Below are 18122 nucleotides of genomic sequence, written 5' to 3' on the forward strand. Positions count from 1 at the left end.
TCCCTTATTATTTTGTATACTCTGTAACTATTTTAAAATATTATGCATCGAGAAAACATTAATGGTATATGATATTCAGTCATAATTCCATCACCTTTACATAGCCACTATTGCCATTGTAGTCTACTTTTTTCACTTAATTGTATGTGAACTCTTTTATATTGTCTATCCTCTTAAGTGTTTTGTTATTGTGAACATCAAGGCTTCAGATTTTTTAATATCCTAAATAACACTGCAGTGATCAAATTTGTTTAAAGTCCCCTTCTCATACCCCCTTCCCTCTTTGAATTATTTCTGCAAAATAAATATCTAACTGTAGGATGAATGAATCAACAAACATAGATTTTTTTTTGGTATGGATTTTAATAGGTATAACCAAACTGCTCTTCCCTCAGTTGTCAGGTTTCCCCAAAGCTTCATCCATCCTCATTTTTTAAAGTTTTTTCTGTAAAATTTCTAATTCGGTAGTTATATATTAGTAGCCATTATTTTAATTTTACTGTATTTTAATTTACTTTTATTGCCAATTTAGTTATTGGGATCCTGATAATAGTACACTTCATATTTGTTACAGACATTTTACCCATTCTTTATCCTTTTTAAGGTTAGTTTCGTGAGTTCTGATTGTACAAAAGTTTTCATACTTTTAGAGTTAAATCCATCCTTTTTTGTCCTTGCATTTCAATTGTTAATATTTTATCCTGTTATCTGCCAGGTCTTCTGTCTAGCTGCAGTAGATTTATTACAAGGCAAATTGTGTATCAATTTTTCTCAATACTCCCTCATGTTTGCCCAATTCCATATCTGTATATCCTGCAGAAATATGAAAATATGCACAAGGATATTCACAGCAGTACAGTTTAAAATAGCAAAAAATTGGAAGTAGCTTAGCAAAACGTAATGGTTGAATAAATTAGGTTACAAGCATACTAGAAAATACTATGTAGCCATTGAAGGGAAAAGTAGGTGTACAAACCCTGGAAGATACAGACTAGTTTAGTGAAAAAAGCAAATTGTGGTATAATAGATGTAGGATAAGTATATGTTTATATATATGCATGTAAATGCACAGAAAATGGTGTGGTGGTTGGGGGCCAGGGTTGAGACTTTCACTTTTTATTTCATTTAACTGTTTTGTTTGGATTTCTAAAGAATATAAAGTATAAGCCCATATTAAAATAACCTAAGAAAAGCTTTGACTATGTTAATTCTTGGAGATAGGGGTTAAACAAATTTCTGTTTACAATATTTAATTTGTTAATTTCATTATATACACATTTTAAATCATGTGTATCATATGCATCTTTATAAATTTATTTTTAAATTTATTTTTATGTATTTATTTTTGGCTGCGTTGGGTCTTCATTGCTGCGCGCGGGCTTTCTCTAGTTGTGGCGAGCGGGGGCCACTCTTCGTTGTGGTGCGTAGGCTTCTCATTGCGGTGGCTTCTCTTGTTGGGGAGCACGGGCTCTAGGCACGCGGGCTTCAGTAGTTGTGGCTTGCGGGTTCTAGAGCGCAGGCTCAGTAGTCGTGGCGTACAGGCTTAGTTGCTCCGCGGCATGTGGGATCTTCCGGGACCAGGGCTCGAACCCGTGTCCCCTGCAGTGGCAGGTGGATTCTTAACCACTGCGCCACCAGGGAAGTCCCCATATGTATCTTTTCTATTCACATTTTATGCATTCATATGCATTTTTAGTGTCAGTGTCTTTACCACTGTGGCACATTTGAACTCCTCAAACATAGTTTTCCAGAGCACATCATCTTCACTCCCTTCTAAGTTGTTCGAGATACAGCCTTTTTTGGTTTTGTTTTGTTTTTTGTTTTTGGCCACGCCTCTCGGCTTGCGGGATCTTAGTTCCCCGACCAGGGATCGAACCCAGGTCACCGCAGTGAAAGCGACGAGTCCTAACCACTGGACCACCAGGGAATTCCCATCCTATTAGCTCTTTTAATCTGCACAACAGTCTTCGGAGGCAGTCATGATTATCATCACAGTTTTACAGTTAAGGAAAAGAGTTGCAGAGAGAGAGTAAATAACTCGCCCATATCATTTTGAAATTAACTTTCTTAGATAAAATTAAGGTGACAGCACTAATTTTTTTTTTTTTCTTTCCAGTTTTTGGCCATATGACACGGCATGTGGGACTCTAGTTAGTTCCCCAACCGGCGGTCGAACCCGCACCCCCTGCAGTGGAAGTGCGGAGTCTTAACCACTGGACCGCCAGGGAAGTCCCTGACAGCATTAATTTCTGAGGTTTTAGATGTTAGCATAGATGAGGTCAGCAAACTATGTTTTTTAGTAAAGGGCCAGATAGGAAATAATTTAGGCTTTTCTGACTGTTGCAACTTCTCAACTCTGTCACTCTAGTGCAAAAGAAGCCATGGACATTACATACATGAATAAGCGTGGCTGGGTTACGATAAATCTTTATTTACAAAAGCAGGTGGCATAAGTAATGCAACAGCATCTTAGTCTTAAACAGCCTTGTTAAAGCATCATATTCTCTAGTACTGACTGGTGTTGGAGCAAGTCGGCCCCCATGGCCAAGCTGCAGCCCACAGGCAACTTCTCATTCTACTTGCAGCGGGGATTTCAGCTTCTTAATTAACCTTTTCAAACCACTATCACCTTTTCTTATTTTTTCCTGTTTCTGTGATCCTTATCCATTACTTGCTGGGTAGGAGGGTATAGGTAGTTTAATATGCTCTGCTGTCTCCTCTGTCCTTGAAAATAAATGCACATGTTCTCAATACTGTTGGCTACAGGAAATTACAAAACAATACATGTGAAGATGTCAGATAGCATCAAAAATTCAGGCAAGCCTTTGTCTTGAGAACCAAGCTTAGCACACATAACTGCCTTTTTTCTTGATCTGGTTTGATCCACATGTGGCCAACTGGCCAAATGCGGTTTCCGTTATGCCCCAGGGTGAGCCCTTTCTGAAATGTTTATCATGATTTTTTTTTTTCGTCAGCAGCATGTTGGTGTAATCATCTCCCATTATGGGTTTTTTTTTTTTGTCTGAACATGGGAAAGCAAATTTTACTTTCCACAGGTGGGGAGTCCACCTATAGCGAAAAGGCCAGGGGGAGGGTCTCACCAAATGTGTCCTGCTTGGATGAGAAGGTTGTGGTCCTCATGTTACTTTATTCATTAGAGGAGGTAGGGCTGTCAGTTTTACAAATCTGCTCATTGCATAATGTGATTGAGAGACTGCATATTTTCTTTGTGTGCCTTAACTGAGGCTGGTTTATGAAATAAGTTAATATTTCATCTAGAATATTGAAAGTCAAAAATATTGCAGCTATAAAACTGGTATCCTATGTGCAGAGTCAACCTGCATAATCTTAACAAAATAGACCTGTAGTTTTTGTCCTCCAATTTCAGAATGTTTTGTTGTAAGATCAGTATTCCAACACTGCAGCAAATCACAAAATGTTACCTTTTAACTCAGAAACTCTCTCTCCAGTGTCAAGGTCTGATTGAGCCACGTGTCTCTTTCTCTTGCAGGCCTGACAGCAAGTGCAGTTGCAGCTTTAATCCTCATGACGTCCTCCATCATGTCTGTAGTGGGGTCTTTGTACCTGGCCTACATCCTGTACTTTGTGCTGAAGGAGTTTTGCATAATCTGCGTCATCACATACGTGCTGAACTTCATTCTTCTTATCATCAACTACAAACGACTAGTTTACTTGAATGAGGCCTGGAAACGGCAACTGCAGCCCAAGCAGGACTAACCACCTGACGAACTCTTAACTGACAGTCTGAAGTCCCTTTTTCCATTAAGTTTATTTTGCAGCAGTTTGGTTGGGTTTTTTTTTGTTTTTTGTTTTTAATTCTTCACAACAGACACTTTCCCTAAGAATCTTAAACTGATTTTTTAAAATCCTGTAAATTAGAAGGGGCTCTAGCTATTTTCTGTGTCAATCTTCATTTTAAATATGGATACAAAAAAACAAAGAGGATACGCCGAGCCAATCAAAGACAAGCTTTAACTTTACTTTGGAGATGTTTCTGAAATAATAAATGTAGCCCTAGCCTCCTTCCCTCAATTGTAAAGTGAGCAACCATTGCTAGTAATTCTCTAATGTGTATAAATTAAATTTCAGCTATAACAAATGTGATCATGACATGAAAATATTTTAGAATAGATACTGTATTAAATATTGCCATGTTTACAATATGTAATGTTTTTAGCTGATGGATTTAAACATGTAGATTCAACTAGAATCCATTCATGTGATATTTGTAAATAAAGGTAGAAATATTGGATCCATCCCTGCAGAACTTACTGTACAGTTTAGTTGAAGTGTAGCAATGAAGAAATGTCAGCTCAACGTTGACTGAAGAAATAGTGAAAATAGTTAAGTCCATACAGAGCATCTTGTGAAAAGCACTGAGAGCTGTGGGTCTAGCATTGACAGCAAAAATAATAGGGTGATTGGTTCCCTTTCATCTCCTTCCTCTGAAAGGAGGAAACTAAATTTGGACATTCAAGTCAAGCTTGTACCTAGTCATAAAACTGGATCAATTATAACATTACAGAATGAGTCATGTGACCAGACTTTCAAGTCCAAGGCCTTCAGGATACTAAAGATGGGAAAATGGGTAGATTTCTTTGGAGAAAAGCTGGAAATATTAATATGGCATTTTTAGGTAAAATCTCTTACAACAGTTGAATTTTCATGCAGATTATTTTCCTTAACATTGGTGCCAGTCAACCAAACAGTATTGACTTTGAAATCATCAGTATAAGCCCAGTCGCTCCAGAGTAGGATTGCTCTTGGGTAACTCTGTAGTGTTTTCCCTGTTTCTTTCTACACTAATTAACCAGACGTCTAGTTTAATTGTTTTAGAGTCAGATACTGGATTTGTAAACTTTAGGGCTGACATGCTGCTCAGTTTGCTTAACTGGGAGGAGTACTAAAGGTAGAAATATCTCAAGGTGAAATACAGTACTCTTTCTAATAACTACCCAAATGCAGAGTTTTTGAAAGTGATCTGAATAAACCCAAATGAAATAGTGACAGTATGTTTCTATGGTTAACATCTTATATCAGATTGTTCAAAGTGCCTTCTGTCTTAAATCTCAAACCAAATATTTTGTGTGTTGAACTTGGGCAGAAGTGTCCTTCCTTCCTTTCTTAGCATGAAGTAGAAAACTTGCATTCTATAGAAAGGTTCTGTATGATCATTTTATTCCTTAGATTGAGAAGTAGTAGCCATGTTTTTGCTTCCAATTCCATTCATCATTATGTTAAAAAGAGACCGGTAACTTCTGAGTGCTTTATTTGCCTTCTTTTGAAGGGAGGGGACAGGCTCTGCTCTGTAAACTGTAACGTGCAGAGTCAGCAACTGTTCAGCAGTTTCCAACTAACTGTCATAATTGATGCAATGTATTCTTCTGGCCCAAGGCAGGTATAAAATCTGAGTTGTAATGTACTTTCAACCAGTTTAAACCAGTTTTGTAAAAGATAGCTTAATTCAGATTTCATCAAGGCTTATGTTCTCCCAAGAATGTGAATATTTCAATACCTGTTTTATTATCTATGTATTGTTCTTGTTTCTATAGTTAAAGAACTCTAGAAAGCATTGATTAGATGTCTGATATTTATGGAGAAACAAGTCCTAACGCTGGAGAACCGTGCAACAAGGTCGTCTTGTAGCAGTGCTTCCCGCCTACCCAGCAGTTTACTGCTTCTCTTTTCTCCGCTAGAGTGGAACTGGCTTCACGGTGAAGACTTCGTGGTATATATAACTCTGGTCGTGCTAAACAAGTTCCTCGTGTCCCAATTTAAAATTGTTTTTCACCATATTTTGTATCAATCAGCAGAGTAGAGTTAAAGCTTGTCTTGATGTTGCGTTCTTGCGAACATCTTCAACTCTTACGTGAGAGAACGTCAGTGTTCAGCCAGACCCTTCGAGTTTTTCCTTTGCTTTTCTAAGCCTTGGGGAAACCACTGTTTCAGTTGTAGAAAAAATTGTTGCCACATTCCTATGACCCCAGAATTAATATCCTTCTTTTCACTGGGTGATGACCACGTGCTGCCTGAAATACCAGCGTGGTGACACCCGTATCGCTGTAAGCAAAGGACCTGCCCCTGTCCCCCGCGCCCCACCCCCCCCCATGCGTGTGATTTGGTATTTTTGCCCGGGAAGAATTTAGGCTTCCTTCTACATCCTCAATTACATCCCAGAAGAGGGGGAAAACCCCATGTTATAAAATCTGAGGGCTATTTTGACTATTTTAGACAGAATATTTAAACACTGCAACATTATTAGCCACCAATGTGGAAGAACAGATTAGGGAAGAAATTGAATTTCTGCTTCTTGGTTTTCAAAATGATTTGTAACAATGAAGCCTCTTACCTACTTGACAGTCCTGTCATTTGAAGAAATAAGAGAAGTTGTGGTTAGATGATAAATTCTAGGGAATCTAGGTGGTTTGGAGGGTTTGGTATTTTTCACTGCAGCTAGTTGCTATCAGTGAGGGTAAACGTCTGGTGAAATAACTCAGGTTTAACTAGCTGTGTGCCAGGAATTACTTTTACTTGATGTATAGAGCCTCTCCTTAAATCCATTACTTCTAAGGATGTTGAAAGCATTGACTATTTTCTTACAAAGAGACAAAGATCTATCATTTGGTACAAGAGATCCTTGGACCTACTAGGTAGGATACAGGACCAAGACTACAGTGAAATTAAAACTGTTAGTTGGCTTTAGTTTTCTTGTATTTCGTTTATTTTTAAGACTATCAGCAAAAGTGCAAAGTTGTCTTCAGCAAAGCTTGACACCAATGAATGCTGACAGATCTTGTCCTGAAAAATCAGTATTGAACAAATGCCAACAAGAAGCCCACTATCATTTTTGGTAACCTATTTGGGAAGGAATACCTAATATTCAGTCTTTGTCCTCGTGTACTTCTCCCCAACAGGCAAGCACTGGTGAAACATTTCTATTCAGATATTTTAGGCAGCACTTATGATTCCTAATTTGTGAGAGCTACCCTTCAATAAATCAAAGGGGGCGGGGGTAGGCGTCCAGGCTACTTGGTTAAACATTTTTTTCGACAAATTAGCCCAGAAAAGGTGAAATGTTTTGTTATAAAACTATTAAGCATGGCCTAAGTATTAGGTGTATGATCTGTATAGTACGTTCCATCAAAAATATTTATTACTAGTGCTTTAAGCTCCAGAGTAAACATTCATTTAAAATGGAGTTCACTGGGCAGATTTCCCCTTTAATATAGATAGAAATATTCTTTATCAGAGATTTAGGACACAGTTTTGCTAACTGGTAAAAACAAATGTAAATATGTAAGAATGTTTATTTGTTGCACATAACTTTTTGGTATAAAATAAATGTAGAAGTTACCTGTGGAAGTTGTGCTGCCCTCATTCTTATACTGCAGTATTGCATTTCAAAAAAGCAACAGAAATGAATTCAGTCTTATAAATTATTCTTGAAATTGTTTCTGTAGCTTCATTTCTACAGGTGTACTGAGTTGATTCTTCTTCTCTTAAATTATATGTAACTTAGAGGAGACACAGCAGAATTCTCAGAGAGTCTAGTTCTTGGAATTCCTGTTGATTTATGATGTATGTGGTTGTCGAGAATTAATGAAAAAGATGTTACTGCTTACAGTTCTGTAAGCACATAGAATGTATTAATCAGCTGTTTTCCCACTGCTTTACTTTAGCTCACCTCGAACACTCCACTGTTATAAACTTCTAAAAAGTTAACTTCTGTAAGAAAGATGATTCCATTTGAAATGCAGTTAGCCATATTTTATTGAATAGAACAAATGTGCCCTGTGTTAGAACCTTAGGACTTAAGAAATGGACCTTACCTCTAATTTGTAAAACATTTAAGTGTGTTTGTGATGTTTAATTTTTTTTTTAAATGTCTGTCAAGTAAAGAGTTTTATATATTATTCCTTGACATTAAACTGGAACACAAAACTTGATTACTTCAAGGGACTTAAGTTTAGTGGTAATGAAAGAAATATGTAACCACTAGAATTCCTAACTTATTATTTGAACTGACTACACTCTCATTTCTTAAAAATGGTCTAAAGATGGCCACTAAAATGAGGTTAAATTATCTGTACTGTTTCTTTCATGGAGCTTGGAAAGGAAGGGTAAAAAAGGGCATGTGTTGAGATGTGAAATCCCCCGCAAGTGAAGTAGATCAAGCTCTGTATTAAGAATTGTATTGTTTCATGGTCTTCTATTTGATTGGACAGTATTTTTCCAAAGCTTTCAGCTTTAAACCAAGATAGGTGAACACTGAACTCTTACAAAGTGTGCCTTATTTGCCTTAATGGAGCCTGTGGAAGAGGAGGAGGAGGAAAGATTCCATAAGGAAAGACCATCCTCAGGAGCAGAGCGGGTGGCGTCACCCAGAGGTACAAAAGCCTGTCCTACTTGTCTGCAGGCCCAGCCCGTTTAAAGAGGCCTTATCACATTCACTGGAATCAGGTGTGATGGCCCAGTGGGCTTCTATGCCCATCTGTCCCTCTCAGTCCAGAAAAAACTATGGCTGAGGTTGGAAGAACGTCCCAGAAGAACTGGTAACCTCTCAGCTCCCTTCCAATTCTGACATTCCTCAACTCTTACCTTTCTTATGCTTACATGTCAGCTTAACTCTGGACACTGGTACCTCGACCTTGTGCATTATTCCAGCATGATACTACTTTCTGTGAATTTGCTGGGACTTCGGCTTATCTGTGGAGTTACTAGCACTTGTCTTTTACTGTCACCCACTCAAGTCAAGGCTGGCCTAAAGCACAGGTGGCCCTAAAGCGGCAGGGCTGTTCCTGTGGCAGCACACAGTCTGTATCCAGCGACTCTGATTGTGGCGAGTGCTGAAGCAGAGGTTTCTCAAGACTCCGTACTCGGTTAAGGCCATGAAAACAGCCTGACACAGGAGGACAATTTCAGATGCTTCAGCGGTACAGATCACTGAATTTATGGATGGTCACTTTTAAGCCAACTCTTTATTCTCATACTCCAGAAGCCTTTGTTTTCACCTCTAACGCTCCCTTCTAGCAAATGACCACAAAACCCAGACCAGAAACCTCCCGGTCTGCCATGCACTGTCCAGGAAGCGCTTGCTCTGTGTCCTGTGGAAGTCGCCCCCTGCTTGGGAAGGAGGGGCTGACAGAGCCCGTGTCGGCAGAGAGGTAGTTCTTGCTTAAAAAGTAAACGGGCTGTTTCCCACACACTGTGACTTCACAGCTGACCCGCGGTACTTGGTTTCATTGGCAAGTTTCCAGTATCTCTCTCGCAACAGGAATGCTGCACTTTTCGGTTGTCTCTGACGAGTGAAGATCCCTTTTCTATTCCCTATCGCCCTCTGTGGTGCTAGAAACAAGGCAAAAGGTATTTCAGATGACTTCTGATGGGCCAAATCAGAACCAGCCTGGAGCCAAGCTGGGCACTAAACAGTGAGGTCCTCATGGTTTAGAGATGCTTGGTCTGCAGCGGTATCTGATGAAGTGGCCCCTTAACGGGTTAAAGATTTAAAACACCACTGCTCCCCCAAAACACTGAGCTCCCTGGTGTGTTAGTTTTTCTTCTTTTAGGGAAATAATCCAAAATTATTTATCTTTTACTTGCAAAATAAGGTTTAAGACATTATGGGTACCCACCTGCCTGGTAACTGGACCGGGGCTGAGATGAAGTTCCCCTTGGAAAGGCTTGCGCCTCTCTGAGGAGCCAACTGTGCTAGTGGGAGCCAGAGTCTTGACCAGTCACAGGCGCCTAAGTGGGAGCTACTCGTAGATTTTAAAGTCCTGCTGGGCAGACTTCCAGCTGGGTCCCCACCCCTGGTGGCAGGTCCGCCAGAGCTGGAGCTGGGAAGGGAGCAGCTGCACTCCCAGCGAACCCCTCCATCTCCTAGAGAAACCACCGCTTCTGCTAAATGGAAAGCAGGTCTTTCCCACTGAAAAGTTCAAGACAACAATAATTTCTTCCACTAAAAGCAAACGCCAGGCACTGTGCCAAGCGCTTCGTCAAATGGAATCCCTGCATCAACCTGCAAGGTGGTAGGCGTTAGCCCCACTTTACAGGCTTGTGAAAAGGTAGGTACCTTGTACAAGGTCACACAGCTAATTCCTTACTACACAAAGCAGTGCACTTAGTCACAGAACTAGACTTCCATCCAAGCTTATTTCCAGGAGCTGTGAATCTCATTTGCCAAGCAGAGTGGAGGCTCATGCTCTCTCTTTTCTTCTTCACCTCTCCCATTCGGATTTTTAATTAAACCTTAATCTTCTAGGGACTTCCCTGGTGGCACAGTGGTTAAGACTCCGTGCTCCCAATGCAGGGGGCCCAGGTTTGATGCCGGTCCAGGGAACTAGATCCCACATGCATGCTGCAACTAAGAGTTCACATGCCACAACTAAGGAGCCGGCGAGCTGCAACAAAGGAGCCTGCCTGCCACAACTGAGACCCGGTGCAACCAAATAAATAAATAAAAATATATCAAAACAAAACAAAACTTTAACCTTCCAAAAACCTGCCTTTCCCCATAAGTAATGTAATGTAATTCCCACTACTACCAAATCCTTCCCTTCCTCCCCAGATTGCTATCCTAAGTTTATGGTATATCAAGAAGCTAGTTACCTAGAGGGGTAGAAAGAAATGGGAAACTCATTTGGAACTTTTGTGAAGTAGCCCTCATTATCCCCACTTGAGAAAGTACAGATCGTATTCACTTTGAAGGCTTTTAAACACTCCCACATTCAAAACCCTTTGACACTTACCTGTATTTGGCGAACTTGCCTTTTGTAAGTGAATAATATAAAACAGACTGAAATATCTGAAGTTTCTCGGGCTTTGCACCTTATTCTGGAATAACGAGTATATCCCACAAATAAATCCAGTACGAGGTCCACTTCTTCCTCGTACTGTGGTGAAACAGAGGTAAGGTAGCCATCTCTGCCTTGAGACGGTAGCCTCTCCCATTTGCTTGTTTACCATAAAATGATTTAGGCAGCCAGCAAGTGATGGCTGCTTGCTAAACACAACTTACTTTTCCTAGGGAATCCTCTATGTAGCCTGCATTGATTACATCAGCTTTCCCCCCTCTTGTTTCCAGGGTTCTTACAACCAAATGTCCTGAACTGAAATGCCAACCTGAAAAAAGGAGAAGCGGTACATTCCATGCACCGAACTGCCACTTACACTGGTCAGTCATAAAATCAGCAAAATTCCAGATGAGCTCTCCAACCACATATTCTTTTCGTTTCTGATCCAGAACCACGTGATACTGCTCAAGCAGGCCTTTCTGGTACTCTTCACTGAACATCAGAGGTGGATCCTGGAAGTCAAGGCAAAGAGAATTTAGGACTCAGAACAAGCAGGACTGTAAATGTTAGATAAAAATAAAGATCCACGTGATGACCAAAATATCTGTCCTCATGGTGGGCTATAGTGACTGCAGGACTTGCTGATGCTGGTGTAGGGACACAGCCAGGGTATGACATAGCCCAGGGTGAAAAAAAAAACAAAACCTTAATTAGTAACTGTTTTGGGGTTTTTTTTGGCCACACTGCATGGCACGCAGGTTCTTAGTTCCCCGACCAGGGATTGAACTGGGGCCCACGGCAGTGAGAGCGCCAAGTCCTAACCACTGCACCGCCAGGGAACTCCCATAAACAGAATTTAATATTTGCTTTATCTTTAACATCTCTATTCCCCAGTGCAGTCTTAAAGCTGAACTACACTAGGAGTAAAAGTATGTCTCTGGATAATAAATTTAAAACTCAAGTTTGAAGTAGCTGCCAGTGTATAATTTGAGAACTAGTGTGACTCAGATTTAACTCGCCTCAGATTCATCTGTATCTCGTCTGGGTAAATAGCTGCTGTTTAGCCCATTCATCCATTCAACAAATAATTATTTAGTATCTGCTTATATGGCAGGCATTGGAGACAAAGTGACAAACTAGAAAGATAGGGTCAGGGAACTAGATCCCGCATGCCGCAACTAAAGATCCCGTGTGCCACAGTGAGGATAAATATAAATGCTATTATAGGGAAAAAAATGCTATTATAGGGACTTCCCTGGCAGTCCAGTGGTTAAGACGCTGTGCTTCCACTGCACCACTGCAGGGGGCACAGGTTCGATCCCTGGTCGGGGAACTAACATCCTGTATGCCTTGTGGCGCAGCCACAAAAAAAAAAAAGATACAGAACAACGACAACAGTGAAAGCTACTATACACCAAAGATACAACTGTACCACTGAGCCCTGTTTTGTTGCAGTTCCAAAGTGGAATTTGAGGGCAGGGCAAGATGTCGAGTTCCTTACTGTGTTTTAATGGAAATGACCCTGCCTTGTCTAATGCTAGCCACACGAGGTTATTTAAATTTAAAACTACATTAAACTATATCAGTCACGCCAGTCACGTTCCAAGTCCTCAGAAGTCACACATGGCAGTGGCTCCCCTTCTGGACGGTGCAGATCCAGAACATTTCCATCACCACAAAGGCGCTATCAGAGAGTGCTGACCCAGACTCTTTCAGAATTTCCTTTTTCTTTAAAAACCTTTATTGAATTTGTTACAATATTGCTTCTGTTTTATGTTTTGGTTTTTTGGCCAGGAGGCATGTGGGATCTTAGCTCCCAGACCAGGGATCGAACCCACACCCCCTTCATTGGAAGGGGAAGTCTTAACCACTGGATCACCAGGGAAGTCCTTTTCAGAATTTGTTAAAAATTCAGAGTTGGTCACCTTTTTAAAGAGGGAGGACAAATGTACATACTTTGTCTTCATAAGATACTTCCCCCTACGTTAGCAGTCTGTCCAAGTGGCACTCTGTGTAGGCAAGATGAATTTAAGGGTGTGAACAGAATAAGAGAGTCCATTTGGGTTACTGTTCAACCTACGAAGGATCAGCAAATGAAGAAATGTGTCAACAAGGAACCCCAGCCGTTGTGACAGGTGAGTGTCAGCTGGCTGGGGTTCAAGAATCCACATGAAAACAATCCCCACAAGACAAAACAGCCTATCTTTGGTGAGGAAATGGACAAAACAATGAGAAAAAGCTAGTGATTAAACCTTGCTCCAACGACTTCCCTGGTGGTCCAGTGGTTATGACTCCATGCTTCCAATGCAGGGGGCGTGGGTTCAATCCCTGGTCTAGGAACTAAGATCCTGCATGCAGTGTGACGCAGCTAAAAAAAAACTCCCAAAAAAACCAAAATCTTGCTCCAAGATCTCACTCATTCCCTTAACAAGTATCATTTAGCACCCGCTGTGTGCCGGACCCTGCTGAGTGCTTGGGAAGCAACAATAAATAGGATTTAGTCTCCCTCCTGGAGCCCTCGGTCTGGTCAAGGAGAGAGCCAAAGAGATCATGACAGCGCACACTGAGAAATGCTGAGACAGAGACGGAGCAGGGGGAAGAGTTTCCTCTGCCCAGGCAGGTGGGGTAAACCTCACCAAAGAGGGGCCACCTAAGCTGAGGCTCGAATGCTGAGTAAGAATCCATTAGTTGGGCTTCCCTGGTGGTGCAGTGGTTAGGAATCCGCCTGCCAATGCAGGAGACATGGGTTCGAGCCCTGGTCCAGGAAGATCCCACATGCTGCAGAGCAACTAAGCCCGTGCGCCACAACTACTGAGCCTACGTGCCTAGAGCCCGTGCTCCACAACAAGGGAAGCCACCACAATGAGAAGCCCGCGCACCGCAACAAAGAGTAGCCCCCGCTCACCGCAACTAGAGAAAGCCTGCGGCACAACGAAGACCCAACGCAGCCAAAAATAAATAAATAAATACATACATAAATACACAAATAAATAAATAAATAAATAATCCCTTAAAAAAAAAAAAACAGAATCCATTAGTTGATGATTATGGTGCTAAGAAGGGCATTCTAGGCAGAAGGAACAGGCCAAGCCAGAGCAGAAGCCAGTGAGCACAGTGAAAACAGGCCAGGGTCCACGACTGAAGGCAGAGGAGGATGAAGACCTGGGAGACGGCACAGGGCAAAGGATGTTGACAGCCCTGACCACAGATTTGGGCTTCGTCCTGTGGGCCAGAAGCCAGTGACGGGACTCCCAAGGTTTGGATTTGTTCCAAAGACCATTTGGGCAGCTAGGGGGAGGCTGTCTGAGGACCACTCAAGTGAGGCAGAGGCGGAGTCCAGGGTAGCCGTGTGGAGGGGTAGGTTAAGGTGAGCCTGGTGAGCTGTAGGAGGTCATCAGGACAAGTGAGGGACCGGGAAGGAGGCACCTTTCTAGCCCGGGGCAGTGAATGACATCACGGTCCAGGAGAGTGAAAAAATAACTCGAATGTTCTACACTACTTACCTCGTGAAACCCTGTGATGGTTTCTGCTCCGTACTCGCTCTGAATAATTGGCTTCTGGTAGGTCTTATACCAGCTCTCAAACTGGGTTGCCAGCTGCAGCTGAATCACCTCCATGTGCCCGTAGTCATGATACCAGGAGTAGTAACTGTTCACACAGATGACGTCCACATACGGCACCTGGAAGAGTGTTAAAACGTGTTCAAGAACCAGGAGAGTGTAGGATAGCCTTCGGACTTACAGTTGGGCGGGGGGGCGGCGCTTCTGGCACAGCAGTTAAGAAGGGGATGCAGAAATGAGTTAGGGGACTTCCCTGGTGGCACAGTGGTTAAGAATCCGCCTGCCAACGCAGGGGACACAGGTTCGAGCCCTGGTCCAGGAAGATCCCACATATTGTGGAACAACTAAGCCCGTGTGCCACAACTACTGCGCTCTAGAGCCTGCGCTCTAGAGCCCACGAGCTCTAGAGCCCACGAGCCACAACTACTGAGCCCACGTGCCACAACTACTGAAGCCCACGCACCTAGAGCCCGTGCTCCGCCACGAGAAGCCACCGCGATGGGAAGCCCACACACTGCAGTGAAGAGTAGCCCCCGCTTGCCGCAACTAGAGAAAGCCCACGTGCAGCAACGAAGACCCAACGCAGCCCAAAATAAAATTAATTAATTAATTAATTTAAAAAAAGAAATGAGTTGGATGCTCACACGTATAGGACATGGAGTTAGAAGAGACTTGAATGGAACAAGTCTCTAACTCTGGGCTGGTGCCCCTGACCTGGCTGCAGCTGGGCTCAGGGGAGGGTGCCCAGCGTGCTGGCCCCAGTGGGAGCCCAGGGCCCATCCCAACCCGACTGTGTTCCTCTTTAGGTTGTGCTCCTGTCACTGGCTGTCCCCCTGGCCCTGGAAAAGTGTTCCCAACTAAGGGACAAAGGCAGTTTTTCTCCTCACAAAGGCTCTTGATTCACCTTCCTGAGCTAGGACTGTGGGCCATAAAGTGGCTGGAAAATTCCCTCCTAGGAGGGTAGCCCGGATGATGGGGTGGGACTGCCTCGAGTCTGAACAGTGTGGTGCGCAGTGGGCAGCAGAGCTCACCTGAACCCACACTCACCTCCAAAGTCTGCACTGTGACTGTCGTGGTCCGTCTTTCCCAAGTGACCTCGGCACCTTTCCGAACTGGTGGCGGAAAGATGCAGGTGGAAAGCGGTGCCTCTGGGTGGGCACGTGACCATGACTGTGGCTCACACACCCCCCACCAGGTGAGCCTGGCAACCTTCTGGGGGGACCGGCACAGGCTCCCCTGCCCACTAGAACGGGAAGGAACACCACTTGGGCTCTGAGAAAGTCCAGGTCTGCCTGTGTCACACTGGTATTTGACCACAGTCTTCGCACTCCTTCAAGGGGGCGTTGTCGAGGGATGGCACAGGAACACCAGGGCTACAAACTGTCCCATCCGTGTCAAAATGACAGTGCTCACAATTTATTCTTGTGCATAGTGTTTTCTCATCCATTCTTTCTCCTTTAGATGATTCCTCTCTCTGGAGCACTTTTAAGTACTGGCCTCAGTTCTCTAGTGGAAGAGCATCTTCTTGCTCCCATGTTTTACAGCTTCTGTGCAACTCAACACGGTTTCCGAGGGGCTGCTGCGCCCAGGGACCGTGAGGGTGGCCGTGGGGTCTGGCCGGCTGTGTGGCCTGTTCCTTTGATTCTCAATCCCAGGGTCTGGATCTAGTTTAGTCTAGTCCGGTTCCCAAAGCTGGGTTGATGACGGGAATCACTGAGGAGTTTTTTTAAAACCCAGATTCCCACCCTGGACTTTACTAAATCAGAATCTCAGAATCCAGATATCTACACTTTCAGAAAGCTTCCCTTAGTGGTTCTGACGATCAGCCAGGTTTGAGAAACACGGGACAAAGATGACTTTAGGCTCCCTTAAACCTCTACCCTTTTCTGAGCATATTAAACTGAGGGGCATAAAATTAAATTGAGGTGCATAAAAACTGATGAGTCTGAACTGAGAATGAATTCGACCTCCCTGTGCCCAGCCTCCTTAGATTCAAGAAGCCACACTGCCTGGCAAATCGACGGGCAGTCCTCTTTAACCTAAAGACCATCTATGGAAATGGTTGGACTGGCTGCTCGTGGTCCCTCCCAGCGGCTCATGTCAGCCAGCATCCGGGCAGGATGAGAGGACAGGCAGAGGGGAGACGTGGCATGGAGACCCCCAGGCTCACCGCCAGGTCTGCTTCATAGTTGGAGTTGGTCACAAAGGTCACGGGCCGGGAGGGGTCCAAGGCTTTGGTGTGGGCAATCAGCGTCCTGTCCACGGAGGGCAGAAGACAGGGCACCGTCAGTCAGTCCAGGGAGGGCTCTCATCCCGCATCCTCTCCTTCCCATCTTCCCAGCCAAAAAAAGCCCCAAGACACCGCTCTCCTCCCTGCCTTCCAGTGTATTTCAGGTAAGCAAACATGTTCTTCTAGGCGTCACGTTCCCTGACATCATTCTTTCCTCCTTCCTCCCTCCCCAGATCCTAGTCCCCCATCCCTCCCAGAGGAGGGACCATCCTCCAGGGGTGGGAGGCACAGAGCAGAGGTCCTTGGGCTGGGCACTGCCAAAAGCTGGGCTCTGCATCTCTGGCGAAGCTCTTGAAAATAGGACGGGGTGTGGATTAGGATGGATATTAACACCTAAGTCGGGGGCTGGGAGGCAGGCTGTGCGCTGGGCACTCACTAGAGACTTAAATAGCTGTGAAGCTCCAAGGAGTGAAGCCACACAGGCGAATGTAACAAATTACAAGCTATTCGCATTCAGTGAATGGACCATGAACTTTAGATGGCCTGGTCCCATCCAACAATGTAACTTAGAATGGTTAGAACATGCACGTCATGGAAAACCTGTTTATAATTACATGCCTAGGTAAGCCGGCTTTATAAAGCTTAATTCCCCTTTACAGATGAACCCGAAGCATCACAAAGTGGTTTTGTGCAGTTTTAACAAAACACGCACTAAATTTCCCAGGAACGGAGATACCATAAAAATCGAGGGAAGACTATACTTGGTTTTGGTTGCAACTTTACCTGGGGTGGCTCAGTGTTTTAGAAAAGGGCAGCACTGAAGAAAACGCTGCTCACGGTATCAGAGTCACCAGCTATGCTTTCCAGCCCCCGTCATCAGCTTTTGTAGCTGTGCTGTCAGGGAGATGCCACATCTAGGTGCAAGCTCCTGCCCCTTCACTGGATCTTCTGGGGAGTCTAGGCCTATGCATTCACGGATTATTTTACAAATGACTCTCCTTTATATTATGGTTAGGCCACGTCACTATTTCTTTTTCTTTCTTAATTTGAAGTTATGTATATAAATAGGTTAGGTTAACTCTGGGTTTCATTTCAGGTGTGTCAAGGAAGACACTGGGTTAAAATCACGATCTGGGTGGGTGGGTACTTGGTCCCCTCAACTGACCAGGTATGGATGCACCTGGGCTGGGAGCAGGTGCTGACCCTCTCACAGCCCACACCCACCCCAGGGCCCACTGCAGCTCGCCCGCAGCTGCCAGCCGAGGCTGAGCTGGGCCAGCGGGCTGAGGTCTCACCCCTGACCCGGGGAAGGCAGGGGCACTCACTTAAAGTAGTAACCAGCCGGCTTCAGGAAGGAAGCAGGCTCGTTGGCCACAGACCACATCACAACAGCCGGGTGATTCTTGTCCCTGCGGACCATCTCCTCCATCACCTCCAGGTGGTGCTGCAGAGACACGTTGCTGAAGCTCTGGCTGCGGGGCAGGGGGAGGAAAGGGAGCGGGTCACAGGGCGCCAAGC

The 18122-nt window shown here is 43.9% G+C and overlaps 2 protein-coding genes across 4 annotated transcripts in view; one reads left to right on the top strand and one right to left on the bottom strand.

The window, feature by feature from the left end:
- VKORC1L1 (vitamin K epoxide reductase complex subunit 1 like 1) overlaps window positions 1–7867 on the top strand; it is a 60382-nt gene extending 52515 nt beyond the window's left edge. The window contains exon 3 of the mRNA XM_059898258.1: window positions 3512–7867. Coding sequence (XP_059754241.1) covers window positions 3512–3738 — 227 coding nt within the window. The 3' untranslated portion in view covers window positions 3739–7867. The remainder of the gene's footprint in view (window positions 1–3511) is intronic.
- Window positions 1–18122, bottom strand: part of GUSB (glucuronidase beta) — a 44952-nt gene that overhangs the window by 22214 nt on the left and 4616 nt on the right. For 2 of the 3 annotated variants that reach the window (XM_059898241.1, XM_059898243.1), the window contains 5 exons: window positions 17930–18076; window positions 16545–16629; window positions 14318–14494; window positions 11191–11326; window positions 8981–9366 (listed from right to left, as the gene is read on the bottom strand). In XM_059898241.1, coding sequence (XP_059754224.1) covers window positions 9197–9366; window positions 11191–11326; window positions 14318–14494; window positions 16545–16629; window positions 17930–18076 — 715 coding nt within the window. In that variant the 3' untranslated portion in view covers window positions 8981–9196. Of the gene's footprint in view, window positions 1–8980; window positions 9367–11190; window positions 11327–14317; window positions 14495–16544; window positions 16630–17929; window positions 18077–18122 lie in introns of those variants that run through there. The other variant, XM_059898242.1, reaches the window with a different exon arrangement.

Source organism: Balaenoptera ricei, chromosome 15 (genome assembly GCF_028023285.1).
Source record: "Balaenoptera ricei isolate mBalRic1 chromosome 15, mBalRic1.hap2, whole genome shotgun sequence".
Taxonomy (NCBI): Eukaryota; Metazoa; Chordata; class Mammalia; order Artiodactyla; family Balaenopteridae; genus Balaenoptera; species Balaenoptera ricei.